At 37.3% G+C, this 26,140-nt stretch overlaps 5 protein-coding genes across 8 annotated transcripts; 2 read left to right on the top strand and 3 right to left on the bottom strand.

The window, feature by feature from the left end:
- Positions 1 to 1,348: 1,348 nt before the first annotated feature.
- Positions 1,349 to 4,644, bottom strand: LOC117782984 (endoplasmic reticulum metallopeptidase 1-like). Its single transcript, XM_034620105.1, has 10 exons — positions 4,567 to 4,644; positions 3,816 to 4,504; positions 3,662 to 3,746; positions 3,490 to 3,604; positions 3,278 to 3,432; positions 2,833 to 3,216; positions 2,409 to 2,774; positions 2,205 to 2,351; positions 1,645 to 2,142; positions 1,349 to 1,581 (listed from the first exon to the last, which is right to left on the bottom strand). Exons 1-10 carry the CDS (start codon positions 4,585 to 4,587, stop codon positions 1,420 to 1,422), a joined length of 2,622 nt encoding a protein of 873 aa, XP_034475996.1. The 5' UTR covers positions 4,588 to 4,644; the 3' UTR covers positions 1,349 to 1,419.
- A 1,825-nt stretch (positions 4,645 to 6,469) lies between these two features.
- Positions 6,470 to 11,785, bottom strand: LOC117784809 (endoplasmic reticulum metallopeptidase 1). 2 transcript variants are annotated; one of them, XM_034622636.1, is made up of 9 exons: positions 11,140 to 11,785; positions 8,995 to 9,662; positions 8,571 to 8,928; positions 7,937 to 8,501; positions 7,684 to 7,868; positions 7,477 to 7,620; positions 7,307 to 7,406; positions 6,852 to 7,246; positions 6,470 to 6,789 (listed from the first exon to the last, which is right to left on the bottom strand). In XM_034622636.1, the coding sequence occupies exons 1-9, from the start codon at positions 11,143 to 11,145 to the stop codon at positions 6,625 to 6,627; spliced, it is 2,586 nt and encodes an 861-aa protein (XP_034478527.1). In that variant the 5' UTR covers positions 11,146 to 11,785; the 3' UTR covers positions 6,470 to 6,624. The 2 variants fall into 2 exon arrangements, with proteins under 2 accessions (XP_034478527.1, XP_034478526.1); XM_034622635.1 differs by having other exon boundaries at positions 6,473 to 6,792; positions 11,140 to 11,781.
- Positions 11,786 to 14,358: 2,573 nt separating this feature from the next.
- LOC117783496 (endoplasmic reticulum metallopeptidase 1) lies at positions 14,359 to 21,293 on the top strand. 3 transcript variants are annotated; one of them, XM_034620911.1, is made up of 11 exons: positions 14,359 to 14,541; positions 17,362 to 18,039; positions 18,107 to 18,191; positions 18,433 to 18,553; positions 18,622 to 18,776; positions 18,839 to 19,222; positions 19,284 to 19,464; positions 19,525 to 19,850; positions 20,221 to 20,432; positions 20,504 to 20,786; positions 20,851 to 21,293. In XM_034620911.1, exons 1-11 carry the CDS (start codon positions 14,489 to 14,491, stop codon positions 21,016 to 21,018), a joined length of 2,646 nt encoding a protein of 881 aa, XP_034476802.1. In that variant the 5' UTR covers positions 14,359 to 14,488; the 3' UTR covers positions 21,019 to 21,293. The 3 variants fall into 3 exon arrangements, with proteins under 3 accessions (XP_034476802.1, XP_034476804.1, XP_034476803.1); XM_034620913.1 differs by having other exon boundaries at positions 14,359 to 14,477; positions 20,851 to 21,018; XM_034620912.1 differs by lacking the exon at positions 14,359 to 14,541 and adding an exon at positions 14,642 to 14,916 and having other exon boundaries at positions 20,851 to 21,018.
- On the bottom strand, positions 21,284 to 24,549 carry LOC117783498 (endoplasmic reticulum metallopeptidase 1). Its single transcript, XM_034620914.1, has 7 exons — positions 24,474 to 24,549; positions 23,569 to 24,254; positions 22,575 to 23,506; positions 22,331 to 22,515; positions 22,127 to 22,270; positions 21,865 to 22,067; positions 21,284 to 21,798 (listed from the first exon to the last, which is right to left on the bottom strand). The coding sequence occupies exons 2-7, from the start codon at positions 24,252 to 24,254 to the stop codon at positions 21,348 to 21,350; spliced, it is 2,601 nt and encodes an 866-aa protein (XP_034476805.1). The 5' UTR covers positions 24,474 to 24,549; the 3' UTR covers positions 21,284 to 21,347.
- Positions 24,550 to 24,877: 328 nt separating this feature from the next.
- Positions 24,878 to 25,761, top strand: LOC117784959 (polycystin-2-like). The gene is made up of 2 exons (XM_034622821.1): positions 24,878 to 25,456; positions 25,514 to 25,761. The coding sequence occupies exons 1-2, from the start codon at positions 24,933 to 24,935 to the stop codon at positions 25,740 to 25,742; spliced, it is 753 nt and encodes a 250-aa protein (XP_034478712.1). The 5' UTR covers positions 24,878 to 24,932; the 3' UTR covers positions 25,743 to 25,761.
- Positions 25,762 to 26,140: the final 379 nt, after the last annotated feature.

The raw sequence follows: 26,140 nt of genomic DNA on the forward strand, positions 1-26,140 counted from the left end.
GTACAATTCTTGGGTGTTAACTTTACAGCAATATTTTGAACTCCTTGGTACATGATAATGAGGTCAAACACAGTAAACTGGCCAGAGGCTTGAGATAGATCAATTTCTATATCAAAGTAATCCTTCAGTGAGTCTTCCTTAATTTGGTTGAGTTGTTTCAGAAGGAATTGGACAGCTTCAATCTCGTTTTCCTTACTGCCAACCATTTTGGTACCAATATTTGATAGAGTATACAGATCTTTGCGAGCACGTTCCGCAATAAACACATTTTTGTCGGCATCCTCCATAAACGTTGCCTTAGGTAAGCGATAGAAAAATGGTATCACTACGGCAAAGAAGAGTAGTCCCCAGAATAGCAGGAATCCAGTTGCTAAGTACCACGACACTTTTTTTCTTCTCTCATTTTCGGTTTCACTTTTAAGACTTTCCGTAAAGTTATCCATTATCTTAATTAACAAAACAATGTAATGAATGTTACTAAATATACGTTACTATTTCCTTATAAAACAATATCCTTACAAGTTTCTCCTTATCCGACATATTGTTGCTTCTCATATACGTGTAGTATAACTGCCGAAATGAGTCCGAGGTTTTCCTGATGGTAACTGCTAAAAAATAGCAAGGTGAGGCTGCTTTTATATCTTTCAAGAAATTAAATCATAACCAGACTATGTTATAAAATCAATTTGGATAAAAAAAATTATGATACCAATTCATTTACCGATCCAAATACATAGAAACACGATATTGGTACTGTATCATATAATAGTATTGAAGGCTGATGATTAAAATAACGAGGGTGGTTCGAATTTATCAACAAGCAACTTTCGTCAAAACACTTCTAACTTTCAAACATACGTTAATCAAGATACATTCCAAAATAATATCATATATCCTTATATATATAAATCTATATATAGATCCTTAAAAGATATATTTTCTGTTTGTAGAAAATATAATGAAAAAGAATATAATAAAATAAAACGCAGGGCCAATAAGTATATAAGAAATAATACTAGGAAACTTGATCAACTGATTGTTGGGCCACCAAATTTTAATCATAATTGGAAACACGGGTCATATTGCTAACATTTTTCTACATACATAGTATGTATGAAATTATTTTACTATGAGATAGGAAGATTGTAAGTGTGCGTTAACATAAAACTTATCGAATTGCCAATATAAAATAATTTCAAATAATTGTGATAACCATTGCATACTTATATTTGTGATTCAGAAAAGGGGAACATTTTTTGGTCATTAATTTTAATCATTGCGATAAGCAAATATTGCTAGTGTATCGACGAGCGTATTAACTATTTCTTGAACAAAAGTCAGACGACAATTTATACAGTAAAAAGTTGTTTGTTCTTTTTATTAAATAATAAATTATAATGTATGTTCGTATTATCTACACTAAAAAATATATCTGTCATATGAGGATGGCCAATCGGCCAGAATAGCATAGGAGGGAAATGAGGATGCGAACTTTTCACTTTCAGCATCTCGCTTATATCCAATAAAATGTCCCGATACTCCCATTTGAAATAGAGGTACCTTAAAGTTTCCGTTCCATTTCTAAAACCATTAAGATAGTTATGTAAAAGCTTAAATAAGATAAATTCACGCAAAAGATCTTACCGTTATTTCGAGGAAAAACTTCAAAGGCGAGCTATCAATACCGTAGTTAAAACAGACATGATAGGATAATGGATACGCTGGGGGATTATCCAGATATTCACTTAAGAAAGACCATTTGGTTATCTTCACATCTTCATACGGTTGAAAGAATAAATTCATTTGAGCTGATCCCTCCATACTGAATTCAAATCGCACCGTTGTCGTGTTAAGAATTGTTTTGCTGAGCAACTCCAGTTTGATTGAGCCTGGTGGTATAACGGGAACCTCTCGTGGCAACCATTTGCTTTGGAAACGATTGTCCACATAGCGGAAATCAAACAACGGCATTCCGCACATCATGTGAGTATAACAATTGCTTTCAATACTGACCAAGCCAGTCAGATTAACCTTTGTGCCCTCCAGAGCTTTTTCCTCTCGCCGATCTTGATAGTTAAATAGGTAACCAGACTCATCCTTACTGAGTGAACCATCGTACTCGTAGAACCTATTTCGCACATGCTGAAATACCACACGGTAATATATAGTTTGTTTAATGATAATACTTTATGAGGTGGACTCACCAGGAATGCAACTCGGTGACCACTCGTCTTAGGACGATATGGAAATCCTATTTGTGTGCTACTGGCCAAGTAAATAGCAAGAGTTGTAGTTGCCACAAGACTAAATATCACAAGGCTTGGACGTCGGAAAGTATTTATTAGTGGTACCTGTAGAAAAGAAGTGTTGCTGAATTATGTAGTTAAGAAAAAGGTTAATTGACTTACCAAAAATCCGAAGGACAGAACGGTTCCTAGGGCTGCCAGGACTGCAATAGCCATGTCTAGGTTGAAGGCACTTCCCGATCGGCCCACCATTGGGACTAGCACCACAATGAATAGATAAAAGAGATAGCTGCTGTACAGAAAAGGAATAATCTGGCTCACTTTTAGTAGGCCTGTCCAGGCATAGCCAAGGTCGTGCAGAATGGTCATTAGATTAAGACCCAAGGAAATAACGTAGAAAATAAGTGGAATTGTGAAAATATATGATGAACGAATACCCAATACTGTGAAAAATATGGCTAAAATAGCCAGAATGCTGGCCTGACTATGCAATGCCAATTGCAGATGGTATGGACTTGAGATTTTATTCTGAAAAATCAAAATAAATTAAAATACGATACAAAATATTAAATGATAAAGTACTTACGTTGCGCTGAAGACTGTAGTAGATGGTAATGGGCAGTCTGAGGCCAATAAGTGAGGGACACACATACAATCCAACTACCAGTAACAAGTTGCTATAGTAAGTAAGTGATAAACCGAAGGAGTCCATCGCATATGCGACCACAATTGGAAAGGCGAACGCGAGTACGAAGGAAATAATCTGCATAACATGTACGATGATAAACACTCGGATTACGTAACAAATTGAAGCATGGGATACAGCTGCCATTCGCCACATTGAAATAAAAGCTAGAATTAGAGCAGTTCCAGCAACGCCAAAGTTCAATGATTCTCCAGTAGATTCAGAATAGTGGAAGAAATAGAGCCCTAAAAAATCAAAATAGACCGCATGACCAATCTTATGAGCCTGTAAATTATAGGATTTGAATGATATAGTATAAGAAACTCGTATTAAATGTATTTGTTACCTCTGTATTATGTAATTCTGTTGCATTGGATAAACAACGAACCAGACTAAGAACATTATCGCCGGAATTCTGAAGTGATTCACGGGGAATCACATCGATGGTGTCATATTTGGTGTGATAAATATAACCATTAATGACTTGACCCATATCCAGACCTATAAAAATTCAATTCAATTATATTGCAAACCTGAGTTTTTATGATGGGAAATTACCTGGCATGTGTTTCTTAAAAGTTCTAAAGTCAGAATCAGAAGGCAGCGCATCTGACTGAAAAATTTCCTCAGCCACTGTTGAGCCAAAGGGATATTTGGCACACTTCTTATAATACTTTAAATATAAATGATATTTAGTGATATTTTTATGACGCCAACGGGATTATCTTACTTTAACAAGCCAAGGATGATTGGGTCCACTCTGAAATAGAATTTCTCGTCCTCCACTGCCAGCTGCATCGAGATTAACTAAGGCTCTGTAATAATATAATAATAATAATTATAGAAAACATTCTGTTATGCTTATGGAATAATTTGCAGCTCACTTTAAATTTGGCGCCCATTTATGTGTTTTAATGAAGCCATCAGAGGCCAGAAGAAAGCTTTCTTCAGCTCCATTAAATAGAAAGACGATGGGATGTTCAAAGGTCTGCTTCGTTGTTGCCATCACTCGCAAAACTTCCATCATGGTGACTATCATAAATCCAGCATCTCCAGCTGATGGAGTATCTGGTTTCGAGTCAAAGTGACTATTCACTAGGAGGTAGTTCTGACTCGTACTATTCTTGGAACTTATTTTGACCGCAATATTTTGAACGCCTTGGTACATGTTAATTAGATCCGAGTAAATAAATTCACCCGAGACTTGCGACAAATCAATTTCTATATCAAAATAATCCTTTAGTGAGTCTTCCTTAATTTGATTGAGTTGCTTTAGGAGGAATTCAACAGCTTCAATCTCGTTTGCCCTGCTGCCGACCATTTTGGTACCAATGTTGGATAGATAATATAGATCCTTGTAGGCTCGCTCGGCAATAAACACATTCTTTTGTGCGTCCTCCATTGTCAGTGCCGTCGGTAACCGATAGAAGATTGGTATTACCACGGCAAAGAAGAGTAAAGCCCAGAAAAGCAGAAATCCACTCGCAAAATACCAGGGCAACTTTCTCTTATTATCCTTTTTGCATCCGTTGATTGTAGATTCTGCAGTTGGTGAGCCATATTCCTGCATGATCTGTTATTTTTAACACAATTATTAGTAGAGTTGCAAATACTTCTATTTGAAGGTATCTTTACAAGCTTCTCCTTGTCACTCATTTTGGTATTTGAGCGCGATTCCTGCGTGGTGACTTCGATGCTTGGCAAATATGAACTACTTTGGTAAGGCGAATGTTAAGCTATTTTATAGCAATCATTGTATAGTAACATAAAATTAATGTGTAAGACTGGCACAATTGGGTAATAAATAGTAGCATCATATAATGTAGACGCTTGATTATAAGTTATGCGAGGGCGGCTAAGTTAAAAAGAGGAACCACAAAATTAAAGGTATATACTCAAACAATTTTTATTTCTTACATATTCTGACTTTTTTAGATATTCTACTAGTGTTATATTTAAATAATCTTAATAATATAAATAATAAATGGGTAGGACACTTAACATCTTATATTTGTGGTGGGTATCACTCTATTTCAATGACATTTTAAAGACCCCCGAACTTATTAATCAACCCCCTCGTTTAAAACAAAACAATTTATTGACTGTTTTTATCGGAAGCTCTCTTATTATAGGCGGCATTCTGTTTATATATGTTCATTAATAGCACTACGATATAAATTGGCGATATCGAATATCCGTCATCATTATATTACTATTGACAAGCTACTTGGCTCGCAAAACACTACGCTGTTCGATCCTTTTCCTGGGATATACCAAAACAATAAGTTATTATCAACGTTTACAGTAGATTTATTATTTTATTAATTAGAAACACGCTTTTTGTATTAAGTACAGATCAATAAATTAGTAAGCGCTTGTCAATCACCTGCTTATGAGTTTACGTTTAATCGGAAATTTGTGTATTAGTCGTCAAGGGAATGATGTGTCTATATACTTATCGCATCAGTCGGTAAAGCGGAATACACAAGTTTTTTTTGACCACATTGAATACAATTTCTAAGTGTTTATCTTTTAACAAAATGCCGATTGCATATCTATTTGCAAATTTGTCAAATCATCGTTTTCAATAAGAAATATACACAAGGCACTTCGTCAGTTTTATAACTAACCAAATCGATCAAGCAAATCTACAAAGCAAATAAGTTTTGATGCCACGCCCACGCTAGGAGATTTATATACTTCGCAATTTGAGCTAGTCTTATAAGATTCTCATGCTGATTTCCGTCAACTAAAACCATAAACTTTTTCATCTTGGTGCTTGAGTTTTGTGTCACGATTTGTATAGTGCACCTTATGTATCTAAAAAATATATTACGGTAATTATGAGCCATCCAATTTTTTAATACAAATCCATTAACAATCGATTTTCATGCAGAATGTCATTTTGATCATGATTTGGCTTTCAAATTGATTCTGCATTTAAGTTTTCTTCCCTTAAAAAATTTGATTAAGCCGTCCATCATCCATAATTTGAATACCAACCCCTTAACATTTTATTAAAAGCTTTGAAATATTATAACTTTATCATAAGTCAACCGATTTCTATGCGGAATGTCATTTTGATCATGATTTGGACTCTTAACTTATTCTGCATTTAAATTTTGTTCATAAAGAAAATTTCTTTTTTTTCGATTATCAGCCATTCATCATCCTATTTTCCTTACTAACCTTTTGACATTTTTGAAAAAAATTTCATCTTTCATAACTTTGATCATGATTTTGCGTCCAAATTGAACCTGCACTTAAATTTGATTTTTTTTTTGAATGTAATTTGAATACCAACCCCTTAACATTTTATCAAAAATTTTGAACTATCACAACTTTGTCAAAAACTTACAGATTTTCATGCGGAATGTCATTTAAAACATGATTCGGCTTCCAAATTAATTCTGCATATAAATTTTCTTCACTTGGAACATTTCAAAATTTTCCACCGTTTGCGATTTTTTTATGCCTATCGTAAAGCAAGTATTTTATTATACACTTATTATATTTTCAATTGATAAATTTATATATATTAATACAAAAACAACTAAATAGATTTATTTATCAGATTCTATGGAAGTATATTACAATTAATGGGACAATGGTACTATAATTATATAACTTCTTAAGGACTACAATTAGTAAACAAATATCGATATCTATATTAGACTAATTTCTATTGTTCGTTTAGAAATACCAGCTCTCGTAGGTGCCTACCCAGGCCTGTACATAGGCATAAGATGGGAAATTATCAATATGATCGCTTAAGCCCTGTGATCTCGTGTTTTCATGATGAACCCAATGGCCGCCAATGCCAATTTCCAACGTGGGTGTGTCAAAGGATGATGTTGTCTTCTGAAATTGACGTAGTCTGTCAGTACATGAGACAAATATAATTCTCATAATAAACGAACCTCAACATCGATGGTAAACTCAAGGGCACTGTTGTCCAGACCATAGGAGAAATACACAAAATGTGGCGGCGGTTCATTCTCCCTAATTAGAGTCTCATTGAAGGACCAATCCAGCAGCTTGGCATTATTCTTGACATTCACAAAGATGGTCATGTGATCGGGTCCGACCAATGAAAAATTAAAACGCCTTTTTGTAGAATCTTCCAGCTCTGTAATCTCCTGTAGTGTTAGACTTGGATAGGCAGTAGGTATTTGTGGCTTCAGATTAGTCGGTATCCACAAGCTATACTCGCGATCCTTGTGCCAACGATGATTGTATAATGGCATGCCACAAAACATTTCCTCATCGCAGAACTCGCTGACCTTGTGGGCGTGGCCCAAAGCCTTAAGCTCATCTGGAAATTGGAAAAATAATCAATTTACAATTGTCACAGCAGTAAAGATCCTTTACAAACCATCGGCAATATGGATGCGTCGATCCTGTGGATAAATATAAATGCCGCTCTCATCTGTGCGGGTTGTACCATCGGCATTATGAAGCACTCTATGAGCGTGCTACACAAGAGAAGATAGTAAGTAGTATTTATATTATGGCACTAGGATACTTTTTAATTTATCAACTTACTATGAGGGCGTAACGTTGAGTGGATGTTTTTGGCTGATATGGAAAGCCGACATTTGTTACCGCAAGGATGATGAACAAAATTGTGCCTGCCAAGAAGCACAGGACTATTGTTCTCGTCTTGCGGAAAAACATGATGAGAGGAACCTGAAATAAGAAGTGTATTGTTGCAATATAATATGTGTGAGAAGCTTTCAATAAAGTACTCACGATGAAACCCGCAAACATAAGGGCAAACAGCCAGGTGACCACAGCTATGCCCATGTCTGGATTGGATTCGGCTCCAGAACGTCCCTGCATTGGAATTATGGTCATGAGAAGTGCTGTGAGGATATAGGTGAAGTAAGTGAAGGGTAGTATCTGACAGATCATGACAGCGATGGCAAACCAATAAGCTAAGAATAAGAAATACATATATAACTTGCCGAATATTCTGCTTGCAACTCTTAAAGTAACTACGAACCTTTGCGATGCCATTTGGTTACCAAATTGATAATTAGTGCTATGATATCGAAGAATACGCAGAGCATGAGAAAACAAGCAGATCGTATACCGAGGGCCGTCAGAGTAATTAGCAGAATAACCAGACAAACGCAGTGGGAATGCATAAAGAGTTGCACTCGGAATCCAAGACTAAGAAGATCTTTTTTAGTCTTTTCGAGATAAAAAGCGGGCAATATGCTCATGCCAAAGATGATTGGGAATACATATAATCCGATTATAAGCCACATCTGTGTAAACCAACTCATCGAACGGTCTACGCCATCCATGAAGAGAGCTACAAGAAGACCCAGACCCAAAGCCAGAGCCAAGGAGACCAATTGAATGCCGAATATAATGCCAAAGCGCATCAGGACACCTGAAAGGCTACAGCCCGATCGAACAGACATAAAGTAGATGGAGACGCCAATGGCCAGAAGAGCAACAACACTGATGACCACGTTTATAATAATACTGGTGGTTGCTGTGTAGAAAATGATGAACCAGCCCAGAAAATCGTAGAAGACATTGTGACCCTCAGCATGAGCCTGAAAAGTCAAGGAAATGGTTAAGGAAACTATAATAATCAATTCCACATGCTCCTTCATTTGACTTACCGCAGTGTTATCCAGTTCGGGGGCATTTGCCAGGGCTCTGGCTAAGGATAACACATTGTCACCGGTGTGTTGGAAGGAGGATCGTGGAAAGACGTTCACACGATCGAATTTAGTATGATAGACGTAGCCATTGAATATGTAGGCCATGTCCAGGCCGGGAACACCGCCATAGTCCCGGAAGATGCGAAAGTCTGTGTCGGATGGAATGTAACCAGCCTGGAAAACTTCTTCGGCCAATGTGTTGGCAAATGGATGAGGCACCTTACGATAATATTTCATGAGCCAGGGATGATTAGGCCCGGACTGAAACAAGATCTCACGGCCACCGCTGCCTGCCGAGTCCAGATTGATGAGAGCTCTGTCAAAAACAGAGATAAATATACGAAATCCAACAAGGGATTAGCTGGAATCAATGTCTACCCACTTGCAGTTCTTGGCCCACTTGTGTTGGGTGATGAAGGCGTGCGAAGCCTGTAATGGATTCTCCTCGGCACCATTGAACAGAAAGACAATGGGATGGGCTAGGGAATCATTCGATTTGGCAATGACTCGCATCACCTCCAGCATGGTGGCCACCATGGATCCATCATCGCCAGCACCCGGGCTGCCGGGCACTGAATCGTAGTGACTATTGATGAGCAGGTAGTTCTCATTCGTGTTTCCCCTCTCGCTCAACTTGACGACCACGTTCTGAATGCCCTGGTACATGTTGACCATGATCCAGTGCATATATGCGCCGGATGCCTGCTGCACATCGATCTCAATCTCGAAGCGTTCGCTTGCCTCGGCCTGCACCTTGGCCACCTCATCCCTGAGGAACTGGACAGTGGTCACCTCGTTGGCAACACTGCCCACCACACGGGGTCCAATGCGGGTCAGCTCAATGAGTGTATCCTCAGCCCGTTGTGCTATAAAGGAGTCAGGATGGGATGCCTCCTCACTGCGGGTTAGTCCTTTGGGTATGTGATTCACCTGGGTGTTGACCAGGCACAGATAGAGGACAAACCAGAAGCCAAAGAAAGCTGGAGCATAATACCATTGCAGCTTCTTGGGCACCTCAAAGTCAACATCGATGTGGTACTTGGAGTTGAACTGCGCGAAAGTGAAAGAAACATTGTTGAGGGAAATATTTTAACGATTATTGCTTATTACTAAATTAGAAGTGGCCAATTAACTATAATTATAGCAATGTTTATGACCAAGCAACGATTGCCGACCGTCGACAGTCGTCAGTCGTCAGTGGAGAGTCGACAGTCAGTTGATATCTAATCAAATGGCCGTTCAAAGGGGAACATCGCACACTGATTGCTGGAAATGAGCCAATGTCAGGGCTAATCAGAGATCAGAGAAATGGTCGGGCTAATTACGTTTACTTACATGTCCATTGGATAACGAAATAAATATTTACTGGTGAGCAAACAAAAGGAAGATTATCTTTTATTCCCGTGTAGATTAAACCACTTATGGAACCCCCGGAAAGTGAATTGAACTCGACTTTCTTTATAGACTGCACGATAAGAGCTTCTTTTGCAAAACAAACAGAATTTGAAACATTTGGATTTCGATCAGTACAATGCCTGACATTGAAATCCAATTTGAGCTTTTCAGTCGCGTGTGCTCTCAGTGATTCACTGGTGAGTACCTGGATAAGTACGAATATAAATACGAATACTCGTATGTAGTTGTTGCCATAAATCGATAAGGAACTTGGAAATCAATCAGTCACCAAACATTGGCAACAGTCAAGGCAAAAAATTAGCAAATCAGTCGGCGATCGGTCTCTTTGATCCATTGGCCATATTAAAGTTATTCGCATTTTTTCTTGTTATCTAATGAAATAATGATTAGCTGTATATATTCGATTAGTCGATTGCCGTTTTTGACTAAAGCGATAAGTCAATTATGATGTACACGTTGAAAACGTGCTTAGCACTTGAGTGTAAGCTCAATAAACCAATTTTAAATCGTTCGATATGAAAGCATAGATGTTCATTTTGATACCACTACAATTTGAAATTTGATATGCGTTTTTTCTATCATTTTAGCTACACAACAATCGCATATACAATCTGTCAAAGTTTTTCGTAAATATGATTTGAAGTTCAAATAAGTTTAATCTTTTTAAATCTGTCAAATGATAATAATAATATTTTTAACATTATTCATTCTCAAATACACTAATGTTATCGTTTTAAAATATAAACAAAGATTATGGATGCGTTTATGAACATATTCTTCGTAAATATTTTTAAAATTTACGCTGTTCTTTTTCACTTTGATGAAATGAATTGATTTCGTGTTTTTAATCAAATTTAAAAAAGTATGCAATTCAACATTTCAACTTAAAAATTCCTTTTCCTTTTAGGTAAAATATTATTGATTTCACTGTCAAATTATTCAGTTATTCGCAATCAATTCTGTTTTAATAATTTCCAATGGTTTCGAAATATCCTGATCAAAGTCAAACTTCATGTATTTTTTATTCCAGCACTTTCTTTTTTAATTGGATAACAATAACTTTAATCAACATAATTGAAATTGTAATTATACATTTTTGTTTAATACATACACCCATTTTAAAAGTGTTTCCTCCACAAATAATAGCTGTACAGCACTTTACAACACTAACACTTTGGCTTAACCCAACCGTTAAGATCGACCACGTCTGTCAACCGTCACTTGAGCTTTACAATTGAGGATTCGATTCGCGGGTCTCCGTTAAAATATATATGCTCTGAGGGCTCGATACCGGAATACTAATAAATAGTTCCTACGTCAGAGTTATCGAAGGAATTCAATATCTAATGTTTATGCTATAAAATCGGGCAATTATTGTACTCGCGAGTCGCTAGCAGCGAACTCAGCTTTATTTTTGTCTTATTGGATGTTATTATCGCCAACTTTGATACGGTAGTATTCAAACACCTGTGTAGTAGTTCATATGGTTATGGCCCTATGCCTTGTTTATATTTTTTATCTTAACGAGTTTAATTTTTATGGTGATGAAATGTGATATTCTCTTTGGTAAAAACACTTTTTCGCCCGGTTACTGTCGGCATTGAGCCTCAGAAGTTGTCGCACTTTAACTTTACACAGTATCAGTCAAATAACTGACTAGCGAATTGCAAATATACACGTTATAAACAAATCTCTACGATCGCGACGTGCCGATGCCTCTCCCACTCACTGACTGACTAACTAACTGTCTGCGTGTAGCATCAACATGTATCCAGAAATCAAGACCCAACCTCAACCCAGAGATACTGACACAGCCCCTCCATAGGCGACTGTTGTGCCTGGCTGCCTATGTCAAATATCTGTTGTCTGTTGTCTGTCGTCTGATTTCTCTGGTTTTGTAATGTTCCTCTACAGAGTTAACTAATTAATTTTTGCGTCGATTTGTTGATTCCATTTCAGTTTATGTGTCATTGCATTCTTTTGTTTTCCAGATCTTTTGTCTCTGTTTCACGTATTTTTCTTTTTTTCGCCAATTCTCGATTGGACTGCGCATCGAGTTACTTTGATTTTGCTTGATTAACAAATTGTTTACATTATTTGAATAACATTTTGTTGGTGTGTAGTGCAGTGTGTGTGTTGTGTACACTTGTTCGTTTTGCCGGGTTTTTTTTATTGGTGCCGCTTGAATGCATTCTGTGCTGGGAAATTGACTTGTTTTCCGATGCCCATCCGAAAATTATGTCAACTATTACACGGATTTTTGCGCTCGACTGCGCGATAGACGTATCTGAAGAGCTTTATTTTTAGATTCTCCAAAACTTTCCATATTTGGCAGACGAAAACAAGAAATCCTAAAAAGTGTGTCAAAGTCTAATTGTAGGTTTCATAGTGTTGATTTGCCTATAAACTGAAATATTCATTTCGCAGACATATTTATCAGTTCCAATTTCGAATTATAATTGTCAAAAGAAAAAGGCCCTTTTTTTCAATTTAATAATTAAGTGCTTATCAACTTATCAGCTTGAACTGTTATAATCATTGTTAACTTGGCTACTTGAAAATGTTTGTTGGGCCCGTTCTGCTATTCAAATATACTTATAAATAATATCAACGATCTTCTCGAAGAAATGCACTTGTCAGCAAAATCTCATCTTCAAGTTTGCCACAATCTCAATTGCTCTTGAAGGGTATAGTATAGCTTTTAAGTATATACATAAAAGTATTAATATACTTATAGATATGATGCATATATGCAAGAATGCTGTGGGAATGCTTGCTCGACGAAAAGGTACCCTGTACTTATTAATTAATGTAAAAATAAAATGATCTCACAGATATACTTTCATATAAATATTTATAAAGAATATATATATTATATTATTTAAAAATTATGACTGCCAAATTCCTATTTAAAATAGTTTCAATGGTATAGATCTTAAATTATATTTACTAGATGTATAAGAATAACTGAATAATGCCATTAATTCACATTTCATTAAACCAGGGTATATAAAATACGATTAAACAAAATTAAACTTTCGGAAATTTTAATTTCGTGGCTAAAATGTAAACATTATTTGAAATTCAATTCGAATACGTCAAAACTGTTTCCTTTATTATGCAGATTTCGAGTATGTTCGACACGTGTTGTTATTTTTATTGCTGTTGTTTTTTGTTTGCTGTTCATGTTTTCAGCATGCAGCCATAACTTTGTTAGAGGGTGTATTTATCGCATGCGAAATCGGTGCACCGCACTGTCATAATTAAATTGAGCATAGAAACAGCAGTACTAGAAATCAAAGAGTACTGAGAATTGTACCTTAATCCAAAGCATTCGAGAACTAATCTAAACACTTATCAATTATATTGGCAATTATGGCTAATTATTGGTGAAGTCACTGGCTTATCAGTCATCGATTAGCTACTAGTATCTATGTATTTGCTATTCGAATTGATAAGGATTTGCAAGACCCTTCACACCGACAGATAACCCTCAATCCCATACCCGTACCCATACCTTTGAGCCAGGCCCCGAGTGTTGCTTTAAATCAAGGGGCGTAACGAGTATTTAAAGTGAAGACAGACAAGAAATTAACATTTACAGAAATTCATTTGAAACAAATTTTTTACTTAAACATATTTTTCAGAAGGCTTCAACTTTTTTAGGTATTCATTTTATAAGAGCCCTTTTTATTCATGTAATGCAAAAATGTTAAATAAATGAAATGAGAAAAAATTTGCTGCTGAATTTTTGTTGAATGCAAATGAATTAAAGAAATGCAGAAGAATCTATATATTTTTTTTACTTAGACATATTTCTCAGAAGGCTTCAACTTTTTTAGATATTCATTATATGAGAGTCCTTTTATTTTCATGTAATACAAAAATGTTAAATAATATTTCTCAAATGAAATGAGAAAAAATTTACTGCTGAATTTTTGTAGAATGCAAATAAATTAAAGAAATGCAGATAAATCTATATATTTTTGATTTGGAAAATTTAGAACAGAAATCTAACAATTCCTATATCTAAAAATAACTAATTTCATCGCTTAAGCTTATCGATTTGTATGTTAATGAATGGTGTTATTTTTCACAGCCGATTAAGATATTGTTAATAGGTTCGATAGCACTTATGAAATTGCCCTCGTATCGTCGGCTCGTGTCGGTTCTATTTTCTGTTTTCACTCGTACTGTTGCTGATTCGATTCGATAGTGGGTTCAATTCAAATTCTGTGGGCCAATGATAAGCGCTCAGCCTGGCAGTTTATGAGGCTTAAGCACTGCAAATCCATCAATTCGGGAGTTTGGTATATAATTGCTATTGCCAATTGGTGAACAAATTAGTAGACGTACGGCCGGTAAACGCTAAAGAACGCAGTGGTGGCTGAGTGGTTCATTCAGTGGCTGAACAGGATTAAGATTAGCTGTTCCATTGAGTGGCAAGTGGCAAGTGGCAAATGTCAAGTGCAACAGTTGCAACAACGACAAGCAGCATGAAGAACAGTGAAAAGTGAGTTCCGATGGGCACAACAAGTTCTCATTTACTCAAACTCGTATGTTGATCGTGTTGATCTGTTGCTCTTTTTATGGTTCTCTTGCTCTCACGTCTCCTGCTGTGGTGCTTTGTGCCCGACCAGACGTGTGTCGACCGTTGAAGGCGACAGTTGTGGTTGTTGCTCGTGTCCCGATCGTCTCGTGTTGCTCGTGTTGCTCGTGTCAGCTGATGGCACATGTTGCTGTTGCTGCTGACCGCGTTCGATCATTTTGTCATCGCATTTTTATATAAGAGCATACCAAAAATAAGAAAAACTTTATTCGCGTTTATTTTCGGCAACTTTTGTGCTCATAGACAGTTCTCAATTATTGTGTGAGAAGCAATCAAATTGTGAGTGTATATTACAAAAGAACTTTATAAGAAGACAACTTCAAACAGTTGTTGAGTGTCTTCAATGAGTGTATTCGTATTCATAACATTTTGTTTGGCTTCTTTGAGGCAATTTCTTTGCTTTCTATCAACAAAACAACCGCAAAGGCAACGGCAACGGCAACCGCAACTTCCTTTACTTCTGTTGCTTCTTCTCCTACTTCTTCGACTTCTTATTCTTCTTACACGGCTTGTTGTGAGAGTGTGTGTGTTTGTGTGTGGCAAGTTGCTGGCGTTGCAGTGTTGCAACGTCTAAAGGCAGGTTATTGACTTTCTATTGTGCCGCATGTCGCATCTGCATCTGCAGCTGTATCTGTATCTGTATCTGCTAATGTAGCTGTTGCTGTATCTGACAGATACTTTGATTGGGCTGCTCTTTCCGCTTCACAAAGACTTGGAAACCAAAACCAAAACAAATGTTGCTGTTGTCACAGTTGATTGCCGTCGCCGACGCCGACGCCGCCTCGTCGGCTGTTTGGATTTTCTTCCCATTTAGATACTCTTTAAATAGCATTTTCTTTGCTCTCCCCACACGAGTTGGAGAGATTTCAGATATGTTTTTTGTTTTTGTTTATATCAACTTGGTGGCGTGGGCGTGGCCACAAACCGAGCACAGACACACACTTAGATATTCATGAAAAATAAAAATAATAATAATCGCTGGAGTCGCAACTGATTAAGGCACTTGCATGCTAAATCGATTAACAGCACGTCCCTCCACAATGAATAATTACGAGTACTCGTACATATACAGTACGTCAAAAAAGTGTTTTGACAAAATAAAAATTCACTTTTATTGTTTGTGTACTTTAAAAATAGTAAAATTCGATGAAAACTAATTTTTAACCTGTTCTTACCATAGACAATGAAAATAAAATAAGAAATAAAATAAAAATCCATACAAAATATATGTATTTTTTTTTAAAACAATTTGTGTAAACATTCTTGACTAACTGTACTCATGTATAGCAAGTGTGCTCCACTTACACACTCATGACAGTCTGTCGGTAATGCGAATTTTTATTTTCGCGTCTCGGTCTGACGGCCGTTTTTAATCGCGCCGTCGAAGTTGGCCTCTGGGGGTCACCAGACACATTGGAAATGGGTCGATGTCAAAGGGACCCCAATTGCATTCTACATGCACTTTAATCATTACCCACAAGCACAAAATTCCATTTCACTTGCCACACTCTTTTCACACTCGAAACACTCACAAACACTTTTCTCTCTCTCTTTATTTTAATTCTTGATGCCGTTTGTAAACGTTTGGCAATAAGTTTGCATATTTTTCGTAGCGTTGCGTCTCATTAAAATTTTGAACGTAAACATTGTTCTATTTGTATTTTCACTCTCACTTAAGGGGCTTTTCCTCGTATTTGTCTTTGTATGCAGTATGCACGTGTATTAGTAAGCTTTGACTCTCTCCTCTAAATAGAGCTTTCAGCATTTAAAGATAGATTCCTTTGAGGAATAAGTGGACTGTTATCAGTTATAATCTCAACCTAATAAGGCTTCACTTTACAGGGTATCCAACTATTCCATACCCGAATCGCTTAATTTCTTCAGTTCTTAAAGACCCACATAATTCATACAAACGGCAGATCATTAAACTAAAATGTTATGAGCCAAATTGCTATAAATAAAAACAAATTTTGCATCAAAATTTACAAATATGTCCCGTCTTTATTCTCATAGCTCAGGTCGTGAATTATTTTAGAAATGAATGAATTTGTTATTCTGCATTGTTTGTTTATGAGCTAATCATCAGCTTTCCATTTGAAAAGTCGAAATTTCCTTGACGTCTTTGGTGCAACACATGTTTTTTCTCAGATCAGCAGTTCACGCTGGTGACGAAACTTAAATAAACTATGACAATATATGAAAAGATGAGTTCACCCAATAAAAATACGTCAAAAACTTTGCTTGACATGGCCTAATTTGAGAAGTTTTTTGTAGACAGAACTTGTTATTCTTATCTTCCAAATTGTCTTTCTGTAGTTGCTGATGATTGATATTAAAATATTTTTGAGAATGAACAAATTGATTGAAACTGAATTGATAGTACAATACAAACAGATTTTTTACGACCAAGCAAGTACTCAAAGAGTACTTATGAATGATTCACAAAATCACATTTATCTATCACTCTTGTCAGCTTGGAGCACAGACATGAAGTGAGGCTCTGAGCCACTTGATTACTATGTTTACACATATATCTCTTATCAGAGTGCTTAATTATTTAGGCAATGTGTGTGGCAGAGTTTCGCTTCCGCCTCTAAATCATGATATTAAATCCCTCGATGACGTTGATGATGACTGTGGCTTATCCATTAATCAATTCATTTAGCATGGGGTCACTGACTATTATATTTATTAATATAATTCAATATTTGTTACTCATTTCAGCACCAACATGAACTCCAAATATGAGAACATGAAGATCATATACAATCGCAGTAAAATCGGTTGGTATTGGGCACCTCTCTTTGTGGCCTTCTGGTTTCTGCTCTACTATTTGGTTGTGATGCCCAGTTTCCATCGCATGCCACCTCTGAAAACTCTGCAGGATGAGCAACAGGAACCAGGTCAATTTATTGGAGAGCGTGCGGAGAGCACACTACTAAAGTTGACAAAGATCGGGCCCAAAGTTGTGGGCAGTGCGGCCAATGAACAAGTCGCTGTCCAGTTGCTGCTTGGAGAGATCAGCGACATCATTGACGGCGCTCGCACAGATCTCTTTGACATTCAGAAGGATGTGCAAATTGCCTCTGGCAATTATCTGCTCTGGTCCATGGTGAATGTGTATCAGAGTGTCCAGAATGTGGTCGTCAAAGTCTCTCCCAAAAATGCGACCAGTGAGGCATCTCTGCTGATCAACAGTCACTTTGACTCCGTTCCAGGCAGCTCTGGTGCCGGAGATTCGGGTATGATGTGTGTCATCATGCTGGAAGTTCTGCGTGTGATCACCAAGTATGAGACGCCTCTCAGTTACTCGTTGGTCTTTCTATTTAATGGCGCCGAGGAGAATCCCCTACAAGGCTCACATGCATTCATAACTCAACATCCCTGGGCAAAGAATGTGCGGTAAGTTGCCTATTGAAATATTTAATTAAACTACAATCGAAATCTCATTTGTTTCTATTCTGTATAGGGCTGTAGTCAATTTGGATTCAGCTGGCAGTGGCGGACGCGAGATTCTCTTTCAGTCTGGTCCCGATCATCCTTGGCTAATGAAGGTATTTAATTTACTACAGTAAAAAAAATTCGTAATTTTCTGACAAAAATATTAAGTTTAAAACTACTTCGATTATCAAATATACTTGAAATTTAAAAAACCATCCAATTTTTTGCTTTTGTACTTTTCTTAACTTTGTTTTTTCCTTATAAGATATTCAATATAAATTTGTAATATATTATTTTTATCAGTGTAATTTCCTTAGATCTCTTTAAGAAAATAAATTTCCTTTCCATTCTCAGTACTATGGAAAAAACGTCGCTCATCCATTTGCCTCAACAATTGGCGAGGAACTGTTCCAAAATGGCTTTATTCCCTCGGAAACAGATTATCGCATATTCCGCGACTTTGGAAAAATACCTGGTAAATTCTAATCTTGTAAATAAATTTTCCTTGTGCTGTTACACTTTAACTTTCTCTTCTTTATTCAGGTCTCGATATGGCTCAGGTATTGAATGGTTATGTCTATCACACAAAGTACGATCGTTTCAATATAATACCAAGACGTACTTATCAATTGACTGGCGATAACCTTCTGAGCTTGATCAAAGCTTTGGGTAATGCTCCCGAACTGGAAGATCCTGCAGTGAGTCATCATCAAAGAAATCAAAAAGAAGAATTACAAAATTAATCATATCAATTTTACAGAAATATGCCGAGGGTCATATGATATTCTTCGATGTGCTGGGCTGGTTCTTCATCTATTATCCAGAGGATGTCGGTGTTATTATCAACAGCTGCGTCTGTGTCTTGGTCCTTATTACGATCGTGGTCTATATCTGGAGTATGGCCAGCAATACGGGAATGTTCAGGCGTCGCATCTTTGCCAAGTTTGGCATCTTGGCCGCACTTCAGTTGTGTGGCGTTTGCTTGAGTCTTGGCCTGGTCATTGCTATAGCCTTTTTCCTGGATGGTGTTGGTCTGTCCATGTCCTGGTTCTCACAGACTTGGATGATCTTTGGCTTGTACTTCTGCCCCATGTTCTTTGGCCTTGGCATTCTGCCCGCTATCTACTTCAGCCGCACCAAGGAGGTTAGTTCTCTTATTTTAGGTCGGTTGTTATCAATATTAATTGAGAGTATGATCTTTACAGCATGGTTTACCACTTGGTTATGGCATTCAACTGCTAATGCACTCACACTGTTTAATTCTGACTGTGATCACAATTCTGATGATATGCTTTAATATACGCTCCGCCTTTATTTTGCTCATTTGCATTGGTTTCTACACGATTTCAGTTCTCATCAATATGGCCACATGTGCCCACAAATCCAGTAAGTCTTTGTGATCTGTTCTTCTCTCTGCCTTTTAAATGAAATTGATTTTCCTTATAGATTTCTTGTGGCTAATACCGCATTGTATCTGCCAAATTCTGCCCTTCATGTTTTACGCCTACTGTTGCTATGCCTTCTATGTTGTATTTGCTCCGATGCAGGGACGGGAAAGTGCCTCGAATCCAGAATTACTGATTGGAGGATATACGGCATTATTCTGTTTACTGTTGGCTCCTTTCCTGGTGCCCTTACTCTGTCTGTTCCGCAAATCCAAGACCATCATCTCACTCTTCGGCGTCTGCACGCTGATCTTCATTATCTTGGCTGCCACACCTGTTGGCTTTCCCTATGTGGAGAAGACTGCGGTTCAACGATTCTTCTCTGTGGTAAGTACGAAACTAGGGAATGCAAAAAAAAAATTATGAGTCAAGAAAATCAAAGGGAAAAAATTGATCGAAAATACCAAAAAACACTAGAAGGAAAGTACAGACAAAACAGACAGTGAAGGAGATAAATTAAATTTTTTAATTTGATGCAGGATCCAAATAGTAGTTATATAATTGATTAAGATTTGACAAATTTATGACAGTGTAAAGTTTTAAAAAGTTTGAATCTGCAATTTTTTCATAAATATCGATTTTATTAACTCCATTTAGCGTCAAAAAACTAATCGATTTAATAGCTTCTGTGAAAATCGAATGCATTAAACTGAGTTTTCATCATTTCGACCAAATATATTTTCCATATTCCCTACAGCACACGACACGCACCTTCCACAATGGCGATGCTGCCAACTCAGTAAACCACACAGACTCGGGATACTACGTAATGCCCGTCGACAGGCATCCCAAATCACTGGATAGCATTCTCTTTGAGAATACAGAATATACCAAAGCCAATCGTAGTGATTGTGATACGGAAATCATGTGTGGATTCCCCATTTACAGCACGCGTTGGGTAAAGGCTGTGTAAGTATCGAGATATACATTTAAAAGCTATTCTCTAATGGATATTCTTTGATATGTTTTATATTCAACAGACCTAATGGATATTGGATACCTGGTCCTGAGCCAAACAAAGACTATCTTCCCAGCCTGAGAATTATTAGCAAAGAAAGCACTTCGGATACGAATGTTATGTTTACATTAGAGGTTTCTGGGCCGGATCACACAAGCATATTTATTGAGCCCATGAAAGATGCCAAGCTGGTGGATTGGACCTTCACCAAGGAGCCTTTAGAGAAGAACTTGCCTCCGCCCCACTACATTTACTGGTCCTATGCATTAGATCCAACACCTCTACGCTTTAATTTGGAATTTGAGGTAAGTTCATTAATATATCCCTCAAATATGATCATATGTTTACAATTTAAATATGTTTTTTCAGCGTGACAATGCCGAGTGGTCGGGATCAACATTCAGGATCGCCATAATGGGACACAGAATACACGACGACATGTTTATAGAGGAGGATTACAGGGAGCTACTAGCCAAGTTCCCGCCTTGGGCGCATGTGAATTCATGGATTGGTTCCTACACCAGCTGGCAGCTCTAAGAGCAGCTGAAATGTTTAACATTTGATATTACAACTCACTTCCCAGTATCCACTACCCACTACCCACTACTCATTATTCACTACTCAGTACTCATATTTTCTATGATTGCCATGATGTTTAAACTGTTGTTAAGTTTTTGAATTCATCATACTCAGAGCTGAAATTTATATCCAACGAACAAAGTGTTTTAAACCACGACACGTATTGTATTTAAATTAAAGAACTAGAATTTAACTTGAACAATTGCAAAAGTCCAAAACTAAATTACATTAAATTAATTTGTATTAAAATATATTTTAAATAATTTATTAAGTTATACAGTTCGTCTTTAAATCACCCAACTTTCGTATGAGGCAAACCAATCCGTTGTATATGTCCAATCCGGAAAAGTACTAAGGAAATCTTTATAATCCTGCGTATAATGTTCTTGGTGATAAAGGAAGTGCACGCCTACGGCCATTTTAAAGTACGGTCCATTTGTATTCGCAACATCATGTTCAAACTCCAGCCAGAAATTAAGTCGTTCCTTCACCATGGAATACACGTGGTATATAAAGTATGGAGGCTTACGTCCATCGTTCAAAACTGTTTCATCGAACGACCAGTTGGTGATCTCAACATTGGGCTTGGGATCGATATATATGACAATGCGATCGCCTGCCTTTAAGCTGTACTCGATACGCGTTTTATTGGCAGTTATAGATTGTCTAGAAATTTCGTTGAGCTCCGTTTGTACTGGTAAATTTGGTGCTGTGCTATATATCCAACGTGCAGAGTCCCTAGAAAATAAAGATAATAGTTAAGAAAGATACATACGAGTGTATAGTGAAACTATTTTAACTAACTTCCAGTTTAACCATCTTCCGCTATAAAGCGGCAATCCGCAATATGGTTCATTAGCACAGTTGTTCTTGAGCCAACTTTCGGGTTCCACATTCTTCAGGGTCGTATCGTAGAGCTCGGAGTAGCGTGTATCAACAGGTTGTATATAGAAGCCAGTCTCAGTTGTTGTTGTACTATCCTCGTTATGTAGAATGCGTTGAGTGTGCTATAAAAAAATAAAACATCAAGAGACAATTGCTCAACATTTATGTAATTAAATCCTACCAGGACATAATAACGCTGTGCAGCCACCTCTGCCTTGAAGGGGAAACCAGCAGGAGTTGCAGCTAAAATAATAAATATGATGGTAATAACGCCAAACATTGAGATGAAGATCTTCGCTTTGCGGAATTTAAACAAAATTGGAATCTATAAAAAAATTATAATAAATACACATAAACAAATAAATATTATTTTAGAAGAACTTACAATGAAACCGGCAAAATGCATCGTCATCAAAGCAATAAATAAAGCCAGCAGCATATCTGGTTTGCTATCGGGTCCATCACGTCCCTGCATTGGCACAAAGACTAGAAGAAACTCGTAGTTCAAAAAGGTGTAGAATAAGAAAGGCGCCACCTGACACAACATATGAACGGGCATGAAGAATCGCTCTGTAAAAAGATCATAAAATGAAATCAATTAAGTAAGTAAATACTCGACATTCACTTACTCTTGAAGATCCCTTTAAAAATCAATTGCAGAATAACGGAGATGGTGTAGAAGAACAAGCCAAACATGGGAAAGAAAGCCGATCGTATTCCCATGCCCATTAGGATCACACAAATCAGGACAATCAAAATACAATGAGCATGCATAAAACAGGCAATTGTCTCATTCAGCTTCATGTTGGTCTTCTCCTTGGTCCGACCAATGTAGAAGGCTGGCAAGAGACCCAGTCCAAGGAACATGGGACAGAAGAACAAGCCAAAAGTCATCCAAACGCCATGATACCAGGATTCACTTAACCCAACAGCATGCATGAAGACGGCCACAATGATGGTCAGAGCCCAAGCAATAATCACTGCGGCCACTTGGACCAGGAAGATGACACAGAAGCGCAGGAGAATCGCCTTGGGTGCATCCGCTCCATCGTCCACGGTCATGAAGTAGATGGAGATGCCAATTGAGATCAGAGCAGATACAGAAACGACCGTATTAATGGCAATGCTGGCCGATTCGGTGTAGACCACCATGAACCAGCCGAGGTAGTCGAAGAATACAGCATGTCCCTCCTCATGGGCATCCGTATCATCCAATTCGGGAGCATTGGCCAATGCCCAGGTCAGGGCCAAGACATTTTCACCTGTCGATTGGTAAGTGCCTCTCGCCAGGTTCTTGAAGTTGTCGTACTTCGTGTGGTATACATAACCATTGAGGGCATGGGCCATATCTAATCCGGGCACATTGCCAAAGTCGCGAAATATGCGAAAGTCCGTGTCGGATGGTATAAAGTTGTTCTGGAACAATTCCTCGGCGAGGGTTACGGACCATGGATGTGGAGCATGCTTCTGATAGTAATTCATAAGCCAGGGATGATTGGGACCCGTTTGAAACAACACCTCGCGTCCCCCGGATCCCGTTGAATCCAGATTAATCAGTGCTCTAGAATATATTTTGAATATTTAACGATTCGATGTATCAAATGCCAATTTATGTCCACTCACTTGCAGTTTTTAGCCCATTTGTGTTTTGTGATGAAACCATGTGAGCCCAACATGTTCGCCTCCTCACCTCCATTGAAAAGAAAGACCACGGGATGGGCCAAAGGACGATCCGACAGAGCAATAACTCTTAGAGTTTCCAGCATGACGACAACCATGATGCCATCATCTCCTGCTGCCGGAGTTTTCACCTCTGAATCGTAGTGAGAATTCACCAGCAAATATTTGTCACTAGGGGAATCCTTTCTAGTGATTTTGACCACAACATTGGACACATTGTCATAGCTGGTGGCTGCCTCCCATAGATAGAAGGATCCAGAAACATATTGCACCTCCGATTCGATATCATAGAGATCGGTGCGTGCCTGCTCCACAATCTTTTGCACCTCCCGTTTTATAAAGTTAACAGTATGCTCCTCATTGTTAACGGAACCCACCATTTTGTTACCAATTGCAGAGTACTCGGCCAGCTGTATTTTGGCCCGCTCACCGATAAACTCATCTAGATGATGAGCCTCATCGCGCACATATAACATTTTGGGATAGGAAAAGAAACTCGGAATGACCGCCACATAGAAGATTGTGAACCAAATCACACAAAATATGGGAGCTCCATACCAAGGCCATTTTTTTCCGGCTCTTCTTGGCTCCTTTTTATCGGTATCTATGTCAAAACTGGCGAAGGACATCTGAATGAAGGGGAATGAACTTTCTTAGTTAAACATATAAAATTCTTATCAAAGTGATAACTTAATCCAATGAATGTTTTTGTTTATTTTATTCTCAATTATTGATGAATTAAAAAATTTAATTTATTAATATTTTTTAAACATTTATTCTCACATTGCACACATTTTCCTTAAACAGAACCCAGAATTATATAATTGAAGGTTGAATTTGGGTATTACCTTTCATCAATGTCACACTCGCGATTGGTTTTCTACCGACTAAAAATCGACCGATCCACGCCACGATCGCTAGAAAACTGATATAAGAAACTTACTAAATTCCAGTCAAGCAATCAATAGGGCTATAAGCTGCTAAGTTGGGGCTTATCATCGATAATAATCGTTAGTATGTCCCACAGATTACGATTTGGCGATAGCTTGCGGCAACTTGGGTGGTGTTTTTTATGGTTTGATGAGGGTTAATGGCAAGATTAAGCTTTATGTCGGCATATATCTTAATGCCGAAAAATAATGAAGTGAAATAAACATTTATAATGCCCATAGATGCTCATTGACTTGCATAAAATTAATTCATATGAAATGACTTGAGACTGTAAAAAGCACTCTAAAAATAATACAAAATAGGCTGAGTAAATCAAGTAGGAATTTATACTTTAGGTTCAAGAAGATATAAAGAACATGAGAAAGTCGAGATTTCATTCAAACGACGGTAAAATTCAGTACACATCGGAGGAGGATACTAAAAGTGCACTGATCCAATTATTCATATTCTTTTTATATCTCATATGTCTGACTGTCGTGTGTAATTCCTTAACAAGCGAAAATTTACATCACTTCACGAATGGCGTTAAGACTTTATTTGAGAGACCGCATTATATGTTGGATAATAGAACGATATCCTTCAGTGAGGTGATTACTATAGAGGACTTTTGGAACTATATGGATTATGTAGTTATTAATCTGCTTCATGGCGTAGTCTTTAATGAGACCTCAGGAAGGCAGCCATATCTGGTGAGCAACAGACCTCTCTTATATGGCAAAATGATTTTGAATGAGAGTTTACTTTTGGGTGCTCCAAGATTGCGACAGATTCGTGTAAGAAATGACACCTGCCCACTAAAACCTGCATTCTTCAGATACTATAATACCTGTGTGGCGCCCTACTCGGAGGAGGTTGAATTTAGAGAACCATTTTATAAGCGGTAAGTCCCTAATCCTGTAAATACAATCCTCCGTTTCACCCGTTCTATAAACTGCAGCACTAAATATAGAACTATGAGCGAACTTGGCGTGACTTCTATTAAGGGCAGAGTGAATACATATAATAGCGGAGGTTATGTCCAAAGTTTGACATACGAAAAGGATATAAATATAGAAACTCTACGACATCTCAACAATTCGAAATGGTTGGATCGAAACTCACGTGTAGTTTTGTTTGAGTTTAGCATAATTAATCTGAATTTAAATGTTCTCCAGAGTATTAAGTAATTTTTTTTTTAAACTTACCAACAATAGCTTTGATTATAATAAATGTTTTCTTAATCTGCAGATTGATTTTCGAGATAATGCCAACTGGCCTTATAAATTCCATATATAAGTCCGACATTATCTATGCTAATTTCCCTATAATATCATCAACTTGGGATATTATTTTATGCGCAGCAATTGTTTATTTAATTAATTTTTATTATACATACGTTGAAATCAAAAAACTACACCTAAATGGCTGGATTTACTTTTCAAAATTCTCTATTCTTTTGGATTTACCTAGAATATTTGTAAGCTAACCAAATTTTCTTTTCCAACTCATATTCTTACACTTTGTTCACCTATCTTATAGATTATTTATGTATCTCTTGGATTTATGATTTCTTACTTTGCCAAGG

The sequence above is a fragment of the Drosophila innubila genome (assembly GCF_004354385.1).
Source record: "Drosophila innubila isolate TH190305 chromosome 2R unlocalized genomic scaffold, UK_Dinn_1.0 1_C_2R, whole genome shotgun sequence".
NCBI lineage: Eukaryota > Metazoa > Arthropoda > Insecta > Diptera > Drosophilidae > Drosophila > Drosophila innubila.